General features: G+C 31.3%; 1 protein-coding gene across 1 annotated transcript; it reads left to right on the top strand.

Annotated features, from left to right (window-relative positions):
• The first annotated feature begins 2,005 nt into the window (after window positions 1-2,005).
• AT1G19840 (SAUR-like auxin-responsive protein family) lies at window positions 2,006-3,089 on the top strand. The gene has a single exon (NM_001332414.1). It carries the CDS (start codon window positions 2,109-2,111, stop codon window positions 2,568-2,570), a length of 462 nt encoding a protein of 153 aa, NP_001319046.1. The 5' UTR covers window positions 2,006-2,108; the 3' UTR covers window positions 2,571-3,089.
• The last annotated feature ends 11,525 nt before the right edge of the window (window positions 3,090-14,614 follow it).

Raw genomic sequence — 14,614 nt, 5'->3', positions numbered from 1 at the left:
CTAATCAATGGTCAATTGAAAGCTATAATTAGTTTTCTTAGCTTGGAATATATAGAGGAAGACTAAACTTTTAATTTGGTTCATCCCCTCTGTTTTTGGCTAATCACCTGCTCATAATGCAAACAAATTAGAATACTTGAGGCGATAATTGTTTTTAAGGAAAACCAAAACATAAAAAGAATAGATATTAAAAAGTTTGCCCCAAGAAAAATAGAAAAGAATAGATATTACAAAAAAGAATGACGTCGACGTTCCGTGGGTTCGTAGGTCTAAGCTCAGTGTTTCCTTCTTTGTGCCCAAACCCTCGGACGGAGTCGGAGGGTTCTTTTTAAGAGATGAAAAATTTATGTTGAACAAAGCACCAATTTCCGGATCCTCAGTAGTTGAGTTACATCTCCTTGCGTACAATCTTGACCGTGATTTAATATACATCAAAGCGCAGTTGGACTCATTCGAGATCAGTATAATTTGGTAGAAATCAAATTAGTGATAAGATGATACATGCAATATATAGTGACGAAGGGGAGAAAAAGACAGTAGTACAATGCCGATGCATAGCATTTCGATGGTTAGTCTGGTCATGCAATTATTGAAATTGTTAAGTAAATAATGAAATACCGCGCGAGAAGCGAAGAAGATTTGATTGTAGGATGGAAAAAATGTAAAGAAGTTGGAAGATCCTTAAATCCAACAAGTGGGGTATGTACGTAACGCATGAGGGAGATGCACCCTACCCTCCATATCATGCACTTATTGACCCACCAACAAATTCTTTTTTTTTTTTTAATAAGACCTACAAATATTTACTACTAATTTGCCTATAATTGATTTCCACAAATTTACCATTATATAGATAGTTAAACCCTTCAAGCATTTATTTTCGTTGCAAAATATTTACTAATGTATTCACAAAATATGTAATTCCTGTACGTAAATCGGTAACAGCAGAGTGTATATGTGTATTAGTCAACAGTTATTAGGTTTCACGAACTAGATGAATCATATATGTGTAGAACTTTTTCTCTAAATATAGTTGTGTCATTAAGTATAATCTTGACTAGACTGAATTTGGAGAGAGATGCACATCATATTAGACCAAGAGTAACAATTGCATATGGAATTCACTGTTTTATGTCATTCACATTAATTTTTTCAAGATGTTTAATGATTAACTTTTTACATAATGTTTTGGCTGCTTTATTTTTGATAAAATTTCTATTTTGGCTGCTTGTTGTTGTGAGAATATTTTTTCAAAAGCCAGATAAAAAATGGAGATGGGGCATCGTCGCACATGGTGGCATGGACACATTTCCAAAACTACAAAAAAATAAGTGTTTTGGTAAGTCGAAACATATATTTATGGAAAATAAAATGAAGTTGTTCGGGATTCAAAAGCATCTTCGGTTAACATTTAACTGCTAGTGGTGAGAGAAGCTTATACAATTTGGTTATATGTTTTGTTTATCATAAAAAGTTAATCTTACTAAAGAAAATTGATTTCCATTTCTCTTTATTATAGCCACCCATGTGGTGGTTACTATTTTAACTGAAGCCAAACTTTGAAACTTACTAAAAGTTATAAAGTTAAGAACTTAAATTTGGTTTTCTCTTGGCATTTTTTTTAGTAATGACTAATCCAAATTTAAATATCTTGTTTTGTCAACAAATTTAAATGGCTTTAGTTCTGTCAACAAATATATCTTGTCAGTTTTACTGTTTAAATTTATAACATGGTGTGTGTAGTCAATAGAAAGTGAATGCAAACGTCAAAATACGAATCTTATAACCTGAGGTCCAAGTTTTTCTTTTCCATAATGCGTTCATTAACGCAATTATAAAAACCAAGACTTTAAATACGAACCATGATAAATAAATATACCATAATCAAAAAAATTCAATCAATAATAATTCATAGAAAGACAGAGAAAGACAATTTCGTAATTAACTATAAAATCTGGTGGCATTGTTATTTTCTCTTCACTATATAAACTTGGTCTCTCCCAAACCTCACAAATCCCTCCTCCACCTGAAACATTTTCTCTCACTTTCTCGAGAAAATATAACTTCAGAACTTTTCAGAGTTAGTTTGACTTCAAACGTGGGAAAAAATGGCCGGAAGTCTTGTAAAATGCAGCAAGATCCGTCACATTGTGAGACTCAGACAAATGCTCCGGCGATGGCGTAACAAAGCGCGGTTATCTTCGGTCAGCCGTTGTGTACCGTCGGATGTTCCATCTGGACACGTGGCAGTTTGTGTGGGTAGCGGTTGCAGGAGATTTGTGGTGCGTGCGTCGTACCTGAACCATCCTATCATAAGCAATCTTCTGGTTCAAGCTGAGGAAGAGTTTGGTTTTGCTAACCAAGGACCGTTGGTTATTCCTTGCGAAGAATCGGTTTTCGAAGAAGCGATCCGGTTTATATCCCGGTCTGATTCTTCTCGGTCTAGCCGGTTTACTTGTCCTGATGATCTTCAGAAATGTAACGGAGGGATCAAAATCAAAAGCAAGCTAGATCTGATGATTGAATCTCGACCGTTGCTTCATGGCGTCGCTGAGAAAGCTATCTGGTGATCCGACGGTGCAGATTGTTGTCAGTTCGTATGATTCTGACCCGGTTTGACTCGGTACGAGTTTAATCGCCATGGAAGGAAGTACAGAAGAAGGCGAGTTTTTGAATAAATCGTCATTGACTCGGCTGAGTTTTACCACCGAGTCGGGTGGGTACTAACTTTTTAATCGGGTTCGGGTCTTTTTAATTTTTGATTTATATATTTAATTATATTGGGTACTCACTGAGTCGAGTCAGACGATCGAAGGAGATGGCGGTTAAAGGTGGGTGAGTCGTACGTACGTACCACCGAGTCATCCCTGGTTCGAATCCGAGTTTCAAAATGGTAAATGTAAATAAGACAAATGTACTGAAATGGGTTCATGGAAAAGAAGAGAGAAAGTGATTTTGATTCAGTGCTTTAGATTCGAATATTGTCACTTTTCTCTGTAAATTTTATAATCGAAATTTATGCTAAGTACTTTTCATAATCTCTGTTTTCTTAAAGAAGTTGATGTGCTGAATTTATTACAGTCAAAATATTTGTAACAAAAGTACAAATATTTCCCATTAACTTACAACAGTTAATAGGATTTAAATACTTATATATTATATAATAGGGGATTCAAAGTACAAATCTTTTAATACACACAAAAAAAGTACAAATATTTATTTACCAAGACAAAAAATGAAAGAAAGAAGTACAAATCTTTGTCCATAATAGGGTTATTTGGTTTAACGAATATATTTAAGATTTCTAATGGTTGTTCCTTTGTGATATTTTTTTTACTCATGCGACTTAGTTTTTACTTGTGGAAAAGTCATCATCCATTGTCAAGTGTTTTAGTCACCTGATTAGCAGATAAATAATGCAGAAATACGAAGAATGAAATATACTTTTTGAGTTTTGGAATATAAGTAAGATTGATAAATTTTGATGAAATAAAAATATTCGATCCGACCAAGGCCATGTGATGGAAGGACTATTAGCCCATTTTATCTGTTTCGCCTGTGTTTCGACTTTTTTTCCTTTTTGTCTTCACTTTCTCTATACAGTAAAAAGTACAGTCCACGGTACTCACAATCATTTACATTTATTTTAATTAATCTTGATTGTTTTCTTACGGATTTTTTGGTGTACTTTTGAGATTTGTTTATATAACTAACCCTAAATTATTGCTACAACTTAAAGGTAGTTTACATTATTGCCTTGCTCTCTCCCGATCTCTAATTCTATGGTCTATAGTATATTAGTAAAACTATGCCTTTTAGTACTAAACACAATAAATATGTCTACGTTGATGCATGTGAAGTAAAACGAATGATTTTATGCCGTAGACTACAACATTTTCCTTTACGATATGGAATTGCATGATATTTTTTATAAACAATGACAAATATCAAAGATAATAAATAACAACTACGAATTCGAATATATGCGGCGGATTAAGTAATTTAATTTAGTTGGTGCGGAACCAACATATACGGGAACAATTTAATATGGTCAATGCGATATGATTGTGGTCAAAATGATTACTAGTGAGTTAAAAAGTATATTAATATAACTGGCATGTAAGCCTGTAACTATTCTTTACCAGAGAAAATAATGTTTTTAAAAAGTTGTTAAAGTTATTTTATGCAAATCTACAATGTAACCTCTTAAAAGTTAAGTTAATCAAGTTACGTACGGTCGGTTGCGGTGACAAAGCAAAACTCATTTTCGGTGCAACACAAACGTGTTGAGCGCGATCACTAAATGTCTATCATCAAGGGATTTGGATTCAAAATTTCATTTTTCAGATTCTTTGCAATCGGTTTTAGTTTGATTGTTTTTTGGTAGATGTGGAAGTATCAGCTACCTGTTTTCAGTTACACAAAATTGTAATTATTTGAAAAGGAAATGCACTTAGAGATGGAAAAATTGGGATTATGAGTTACCTGTTTACATTACTTTCTAAAAGTTATAACAACACCATATATGTATTTATGAAAATGACCTTGTTTCCATCCTAAACCCCACAATATACGATATCTGGCAATGGAACTTTCATGTTCAACAATATATTATATATATACTGGTCTCTCTTCATATATGTACGAACAGAGTACCTCCACTTGTTATATGGAATATACGTTTTTAGTGGATTCGTGTAAAATATACTATGTATTAGATGGAGAAATTAACTTAATCACGACAAAAATAAGATTAGAGACACTTAATTATATTATATTTTCTGCTATTGATAGAAAAATGATGAGAAGATTCTTCGAAAAGACAGCGAAGAGAGGCCCATTGGGAGCCAACGATCCAATCACGGAACTTTTTAATTTTCCTTTTTGGCCCTTAACATCTACTCATTTTACACTCCGTTACCTTGCGCTCATTGTTTTTAGTATCTTTTTTTTCTCTCAATCCAAATCCAAACTTTGTTTTCCAATAAATAAAGGTATTTTGAGGAAAGTTAATTATTTGGATGTTTAGAGAAAAATGAAAGAATTGTCGTGGTTGCATGTATCTATGCTATTTGTAGCGCTTCGAGAAAAGAAAGTAAAACTATGATCGTTGACTACTTCTAGTTGTGATATTCTTCACGCATGGTTCCCGTTAAAACTCATTTTCTTTAATTTTATTCTCGGTCTCGTTAGTTATGTTTTTACCATTGATTTTCATTATTTTATAATGCGTCAGTGTTTAGCATTAAAGGATTTTTTAACTTTGTTTATTTCAACTATAGCAACAAGCAGAGAAGTTCATGTTCACGCAAATTATAGTGTTTGACTCGAAATTTTGAAAATGAAAGAAAAGAATATTACTATATTAGGATTAGGGCTAATTCCGGTGGGTACGTATGTGTAGAGAGTAGAGAAGAGTGAAACCAGCGGCCTTTTTGTCTCTTACTTCGAGTATACTCTTATTCTTTTCCATATGTATTTATCCATCGAAAAAATTGATCTGTAGCGTTTAACTTTACTAACATGTCGAGCGATTCTATGTAAATTATTGGATTCAAATTAATCTGAATATGAAGTGATCAAATATTGAATTCGAGCAAATGATCTTCTACCTAGTTGGACAAATTACTCTATATGGAATAGGATATATAGGTTCGATACATTTTCTTTCATCAGCTGACAACACTATGGCTAATCTTTCCCAAAATAACAACAGTTTGTGTAACTCTTATAGGATTCTTGCGTTTGTGAAACATAGAATTAATTTTACAACTATAATACTTTCTATATAATCTTACGAACCTATTTTTTAATCTTTTCATATAACACAAAATTAGGTTTGACAATTCTAGAGCCACATAGAAAGTCTCCAATATAGATGGGTATAAAGCTGATGATAAACAGTTTTCGGAACTCTCTATTTAATTTGATTATTTATATGCATCAAGCTTTTCATTTTTGGATGTTAAGAAGGAAGGGAAACGTATAAATGATAAAACCGCCCAAAAATGTGAAAAGTCATGATAATACAGAATTGGGTCTGCTTCACTGATTGCATATTTGCATGTCTTTATACCAACTTTAAAGGTCAGAAAACTTTCGGGGAAAAATCAAAGATTCAGGAACTGAGGAAGGTAAGATATGTCACTTTGGTTGGCAACTGAGAAAATGGTTGTCAATTTTTTATATCTAATTATATATCTAGTATTTATTCGTTACTATTAGAGTTTATTTTTGGATTTTTTTTGTATGTCTTGTCGATAGAAAATCATTGTCTAGACTTTTGAAGGATGGGTCTCGTTCTGTATCTTCGTACAGTATGTGACCAGTAAAGGGTTATGAGCAATATTGGTTCTTGATCACTTAATTAGTATTTTGTTTAGCTGTTATTCATGACATGACATATGGAAACTGAAACGTAATCAAAATTGAAATTTATTGTTCGTTTGAAATGTTAGATATTTCTGTCACATAAAACTCTTTACTGTAGGATATTTTTATTAAATTTGAACCAAAAATTAACGTACCTAAAATTGTTTTACTAGGTTGGTACCTAATTCAAGTAGATTCGATCTAACTTCTGCCATATATGTAGTGTTTAAATGTTATAAACTATATACATATATAGAGTGTATGTTACAGCTAGTAGTCGGACACATTGATTATGTTTTTTTTTTTTTTGTGTACTTCCTATAGTATAGATCGTAAACCAAATGAAAATTGCTTCATATTCAATTAATTTTTCTCCAATCGGTTTAAGTGAGTTACGTCCACGCAGCACTCTCGTGTGAAAGAAAACGTTATCAACAATTAGTATCTGGTTTTAGTCTATAATCAATTTCTAACGTATGTGATTTTATTCTGCTTTTTTTTTTTCTGTTGCATGAAATGTTTGTTTTTTGGTTTTCTTTTATACTGTGATATTTACTTTAACAAGAGTTTTTAAACAATAAGATATAAAACAAAATTGGGCTATGGCTAAATATGGGTACACCAAAGAAGTGTCTACTACTGGTGGAATGGGCATTCCAGGGATTTATCTACCAGAAACTTATGCAAGGTCGTGATAGCACTTATCGATACTTTGGTAAGGCCTACTATATAAAGTTTATATTGAATGTATTATGCCACTTGGTGGGCTGGGCTTTCACTATTCACTCCGTTTTATATCCAAAATTTGAGACCCAACTAGTCAGGCACTTGCGGCTGAAAATAACCGGTACGGTTCGGTTGGAAAGGATGGAGACAAGAAGTAGTCACGTGATTCAGTTACAAAAACAAAACCGTTGGTTAATCACGTGATAACCGATTAATATGGTTTTTGGTTAGGTTGAAACGGTGTGTTTGGTGAAGGACAGCGACACAACACAAACGTGCACTTCAAAAGTGTGTGCAGTCTACAGTACAGTACATACCTCTCCATACCTTCTCATCATTCTCTCTAGCTCATTTTCTCTTTTTCACGCACTTCTTTGTATGATTTGTATGTTATTCTTATCATTACATAGAAATAAAAGATAAATCATCAAGGACCCATCTGAACTATCTTCCTCCATGTTTTTTTTTGGTTTACAACTATAAAGATCGTAAGGAGAAAAATTGATAGAACGAGAGGGTAACATGAATGGATGGTAAAAGGCACAAACTACTGCAAAATAGTGCCAATTCATACAAAACAAAACAAGATTTATGTATATGATGAATTTGTGGGTCTTTTCTCTTCATAATTTGTTCTCAGCAAAGTTTGAAGGTACATATATGGTTCATTCTGAAAATTGGACCACCTAAGTTGCCTTGGCAATATTTGGTGTACATGAAGATGAATCTGCATGTAGAGCAAAACATGGAAATGAAAAGAAAAACAAATCCACAAATCAAAGATACTATCTATTTTCTTTAATCAGGTAAACTTGTCCGTTGTCCAGATTGGTTCATATATTTATTTTATAAACATTTTTCCCTAAATAAATTGTTGAATTATAAACGACACTCAGAAGGATGGTTCGGACATGGAGACATGGACTACGAGTGGTTGTAGTGGGAACGTACATATAACATATGTGTGTATGTATAGCCTTTGTTTCGATTTCAATTACTAAAAATGTGCAATACAATTAACTTCTCACCTCTGTTTCTCTTTGTTATTTGTCTTATGAGGAATTGCAACGTACGAGCGGACTAGGTCACACGCACATGTTCCTTACCATTTTTTCTGATTCCCCGCATATATTTTTCGTAATTTGTTTATTTAATTGCCTTGTGAAATCTTTTAGTTAGACAGTAAAATGGGTTCTACTGAAAATAGATTTTTACATTTCTATGTACTAGTAAGAGCTAGAATTACGTTTAACATAATGTTTCTGTAGATTACATAAGGGTACGAAATCCCATCTTGAACAAACAAGAAAAGTTATACAATCAACCGAATAAGTTTTTACTATACGTATAAACTGGTCACATAGTAATGTCGGTTTTGATAGAATAATGGGTTTAATTAGGGAGTAAAAAAAAATCAATTAAATTACTACTAAAGATGCATTTAACTACCATGATTATAACATGAGGAAAAGACAAGAATTTAATCTTTCTCCATCTTATCACTCTCACTCATTATTTTTCAAAGACATGATTTGATTAAAGGGGGAAATGAATATATAATGATCATTATAGCTAACTAATAATCAAAGTAAGTACGTTGAATTTAGGCGGCCTGCCACATCCAACAAAATACACATTTGCTATCTTTTTACTTTTGTATTGTCGATAAGAATGTTTTACTTATAAACCCTCCATTAATACCCCCAAAGTATGAAAATTATTCTATTGATATATTTCCCAATAATCAAATAAAAATCGAATTAATGGCCATGAAGATGCTTATGAGGCATTTTTGATATATTCTTCGTTCTTCTTTTGGTTTTGAGTTTTGACAACAAGAAAAATCCATAAAAATGATTAAGACGTAATACTTTTATCTAATAAAGGAGAGACAAATTTTAGTAATTGAGTAATTAATTAGAAGAGGGGTTTAGTAGAAACATAATGACAAGCGAATGGCCCAACTCCATCACTTCTGGTTTATAATCAAAGGCCCTATTCCTCTACTTTTAATTTCGTCATCTACCAAATATTTTTTAAAATATAAATTTATTAAAAAGTAGTTTAGATGAAATAAATCAAAACAAATTTTGAACATATAAAATAATGGTATCGGGAATGTAAACGTGTCATAAATTTTAGAAGGAATAATATTTACATAATTTGTAGGACTCTTTTCTACGTGTCCACTGTAATTCTGTGAGCATGCTTGTAAAAAAAAAATGAAAGCACAAAAAAAGAAAACACAGTTCCTCACGATGATAATGATTGCCAACAGAGGAAGCAAAAGATCAAAATGAAAGTTGGATCATGTGACTTTTACAGAACAGAATCCTAAGGAATGTGATATAATAAATAAATTTAAAGCTAAAACAATATTCGATGATTATGTTGGTATAATATTAAAAAGATAATGCGTACTTTTTTTTCCTTTCAAGTAGACTTTTTTTCCTACAAAAAAGAAGTGGAGTAAAGCTGTCTTGTGTGCTGGTGTTCTTTGGGGACCCATTTTCGTTGAAATAATAAATAAAACAAATTTAACAAAAAAATAATATATTTTTTCTCCAAATGTCTATTTATTGTTAACTTTTAAAAATCTATTTTATTGCCCATAAAAATTGTAACGTACGAACAAAGCAAAGGCTGGAAATAAAAACTGGCCTATTTCGAGGTGGAAAATCATTCTCTTGTAATCATCGCTCGTTCCACCACCGCAAGATCTTCACTCTTTATATTTGCCTAGTGTCTTGTGTTACTAATTAGAGTATACTAGTTATTAATTAGATAACCTTTAGAAATTATATCTGTTAATCTTAAGTTCTTAACAAACATTCTTTTCTTGTCTCATATTCTTTTTTGTTTGAAATTTATGAAATTATGGTTTTTATATATAAATTGAGAATCTTTATGCGAAAACTTTACTTCGATTGTAACTTATAGGAAAAATGATAATTTACCACTTTCACAATACTACATGTCAATAGAAATGATATAGGTGCATACCTTATATATTGATCATGTAGTTACGTGGATTATAATTTGCGTTATTTTTTTCAGTATTTTATACAACTACGTTTATATAAAGTTAATCAAAATTAGATTACTCGGAAGTTTTGTAATTAATTCTTTTTACCAAATGCATTAAGTATTCAATTTTTATGCATTTACAGATGTGAATTAACTCAACGTGCAGGAAAATTTCCACATGGTACACACTGTAAATATATCTACGTGGCTCACATGTGCATTGCACTTCCAAGGAGCGAACACTTAATTGAAATTCTCCTTTTCGTGTCCCTTTTTATATATGCTATTTTTTTTTTTTTTGGAATTTTCGTTCACATGAATATTTTCACATTTTTTAGCTGATACATTAATATATATCAGACAGAAAATAATTGGACATACTAGTTTAATGCAATATAAATAGTAATTAATGTTATCCACACGGACATGTATAAAGTTCGAGGATATTTTTGTTTAAAATAAAAACGGAATTCTTATGAAAGGTATTGTGGATAGTTGTTACATTCTATATAAATCAAATATCTACTTGTATAATTTATGTAAATAATAAGTATTTTGTAAATTGTGAGTAGTTGATGAACCTCTGTCATGGTTTTAGCTGGTAAAGGAGAATTAATTTGTATTTTATTGTAGTTGGTAACAGACAGTTAAGAGCATTAGGTCAGTATCTACGTTTAATCGGTTATATTATTAATACATAGAATTAAAAAAACCACCTACAAAACAAAATATAAATAGCAAACTCCAGCTTTTAGTGATATTTGTAATAAATATCACATTTAAATTATTGATGATTAGTAGATTATGTATTATTTATTGCTACAAATTTCGGTTGGATAAGTCGTCTAGTCACCGTGCTAAATTATGTAAATGGAACCCTTAGGTACGAGAGAATAAATAAGAAGATTATTCTAAGTTTAGTAGTCGAGAAAAAAAAGTTTAGTAGCCGAACAGAACCTGATTGACATTATCCTAGTGATAAAGACATACTTATATTAGAGTAAAATTTATAGTACATTTTGTATAATTATGTACAGAAACTTAATCTGGGTTGATATAGCATATAGGTCGGTAATTATTATTTAAAATCTTAATCTAAGCGTGTTTAGGTTAATAGTCAACATCTGTAGGTTTGAACGAGTCGATATTAATCTCTTTTTAGTCATATTTATTTATCTTAAACTCTTACACAAAATGTTCAACGAAAAACAAATAAGTAAAATAAACCATGTACCATTGATTTGGATTAAATAGCAAAGTCCAGTTTTTAGTGGCAGTTGTATAATAAAAGATTGATGATTAGTAGTAGATCTAATTATTAATTAATTGCTATGATTATCGGTTTGATGGGTCGTCCTCGTGTCACCGTACCAAATCAAGTAAATGAAACTCTTGCTTACGAGAGAATAAATAAGTTTATTAGCTAACTGCGGAACTGATTGACATTGTTCCACTTTTCAAGATATAAAACAAACCCAAAATTTATAGAATATTAATAACAAACATGCACCAAACTTAATTTGGATCGATGTCCGTCGGTAATTATTATTAAAATCTTAAGTTAAGCATTGTCAGGTTTATGGTCAACATCTGCAAGTTGAATTAGTCGGTATTAATCTCTCTTGGCAATATTTGTGAGATTTACTGAAAAGTTAAAAACTACCATCCACAAAATGTTTAAATAGAAGATAGGAGAACCAAAAAATCTGATTAAACGAAAACTATCTTATGAAATATTTTTCTTCCCAAATCGGGATTATTTTAACCAATATAGTATAATTTAATGGTCTTTGCTAATGTAGTGAAATATATCACTATCTAGATTTAAATCCACATAATACCATATTGTTGGACAAAGAAAAATGGAAGATGTTCTCACTCGATCTAGGGTCAAAAACTCAAAAATGATTGTTGTTTTTTTATGTATCCTCACGTTTGAGACTATTAATAAGTTTTTGTTTCACTCGCATATTTATTTGTTTTGTGTGTAAGTTTGTCGTTTGGTCGAAGAAGGCAAATTCACATTAAGGCATTAGGTGAGGTATAGTAATACGAGTTTCTCTTCCTAAATACGACGTCGTTTTCTAGTTTACACGTATCAAGGCTTTATTTGAATGGACCCAGTCACAGTCTCACTCACTCAAATATGACTAAGAGTTAAAAATCTTATTTTAATACGATTATACGAAACTGACCCACCATGGGTTCCACTGGTTCAGTAATCGTTTTGTACGGGTCATGACTCAACCCGCTACACAGTCCAAACAGCACGGGTCATGACCCGACCATGGACTGTTGGATATGTTTTTTTACTTTCATGTCGCATCGTTAAATTACGTATTGTTTCGTTTGGACAGATAAGAAATGACAAATATACAGGATATATGTCTTATTTATAGGGATTGCCGTAAAATGTTATTATGATTATTGAGATAAAGCGTATAATCGATCCACACACATACTAATGACCCTAGATAATGTAGACATATCACGTGATGAAAAGCGCGTTACGTGGTATTTTGATATTTGGACCCATCTCTAATTGCCTTTTAACTATTCTTCAATTTATATATCCTCCATCGTCAGTTGTCACTAAAAAAATTACGTGATTCAACACAGCTCATCATATTCCAAACTTGCTTAGAAATCATAAACTTTTTACGCTTTTGTTTTTTAATCTTTATATAATACTTTACTGTTTCTTTCTTTTTTTATTCGTCTTCAAGAAGTTAGAATCTTTGGATATTTTTAAACTAAGCATATTATAAAGAATCAGATTCAGCGATATCGAATTCTATCAACTATTGATTGATAATGGTGAATATTGAATAATTTTACTTGGTGTTGTTACGGGCGAGCGAAGCTAAGAATAAATAGCTAGCGCATCACAGCCGTCGGATTGATTCTGAGATTAGCTATTGTACAACGCAGACTACAGTAAGACCAAACTGGTAAACGTGTGAAACCAAGCCACGTGTTTTCCTTGCTGTCAAGCTGCTGTGTTTGATTTCGACAATAGTTGGATGTTGACTTTATTTTTCCTCTCTATTAATATTAATTCTAAAAGCTGAATTATATTCACAAAAATTTCGAGATAAAACAATCAAAAACTGATTGAAACAATTTATGTTTTAATTATAAAATATTTCCTGAATTTAATTTGGGTGGTGAGCACCATTATTTCAATTAAATCACAAGTTGTTTAATCTAATTAAAAAAGTGGATAAAATGTGTAGGTAGACAGTAGACATATTAGATGATATACCTAATGCAAATATTTATGATTATTATGTAAAGTCGAAGCTATTTGATCATATTTTAATTAAGAAAATGACCTCAATAATCATATTCGTTTAGACTTTACTCTTCACGTCTCGTTCTTTAAAACGAGAAATAATGTCTGCTTTTATAATTGAAAATAAGTCGCTATATAGGAAAAACAATATCTGATTTTTATAATGAAAATAAGTCGTTATATCAGTTTTGGGTTCTCAATTTTTTTCCTAAATTTTAATTAAAATTGAAAAGTCATATAGTTTTTTTTTTCTCTTTACTTTTGGTCCGTGGAATTGCTATTTACAGACTGTAGTGTACAAACTTTTGTTCGCTGGCTTGTCTCTAAAACTATATGAATGCAATTGTAAGAAGTTAGGACCATCGGCTGAATGAATTTAATAATTATGTAAACATTTTCATGCATTTTTGGTTGTTCGTAGCATATGACCAAAACTCAGATTTGTATTTATTATCTATTTTTGGGAGGTAACAAAAACAAGAAATGATCGTCCTTTTTAATTTCCGTTAAGTTTGAGATAAGGTTTAATTAAACGAGTGGAAAACAAACGCTTCAAATTAATATCGTCGGTTGCTCCGTTTCCCATATTTAGTCCATTTAGTCACTTACCATAATCATTTTTCTACATATTATTTCGAAATTTACTTACTACAGTATTAAAACACTCAGGTTTCATCCTAATCATTCTCGATGTAATACTAATCATCATTCATCAGTCAAAGTAATTAAAAGAAAACCAGTCAAATTTCTTGATATAAACAAAAAAAAACGCGAAGAATTATTTGTTAGGAGAACACATTTAATGAACATTTAATTTATGTATATTATCTTCCAGCAAAATCTCAGTTTAATGAAGTGCATTATCATCAACATAAACCTTCTGTACTAAATACAATCTGTCCCATTTATTTTAATTTATATAAAAGGAAGATTTTATTAAATACTATTCCATGCTTCATATAGTTGTAGTGGAGTAAACAGTATGATCACGATGTAAAAACAGAAAAGATAATCATAAAACAGTCAAAAACGTTTTTTTTTCTTTTCAAAATGATCACATATACAATGTTTGTATGAGGTAAGCTAAATTTATTTCTCTTACAATTACAAAATGTTCAGTAACAAATACGTCTAAGTATAATACTGTTTATTTAAGTATCGCATGCAACGGTAAATACAATAAACGCTTTTCAG

The sequence above is a fragment of the Arabidopsis thaliana genome (assembly GCF_000001735.4).
Source record: "Arabidopsis thaliana chromosome 1 sequence".
Lineage (NCBI taxonomy): Eukaryota > Viridiplantae > Streptophyta > Magnoliopsida > Brassicales > Brassicaceae > Arabidopsis > Arabidopsis thaliana.
Note: the sequence above shows the minus strand (reverse complement) of the source record. Positions and strands in the feature narration are given on the sequence as shown.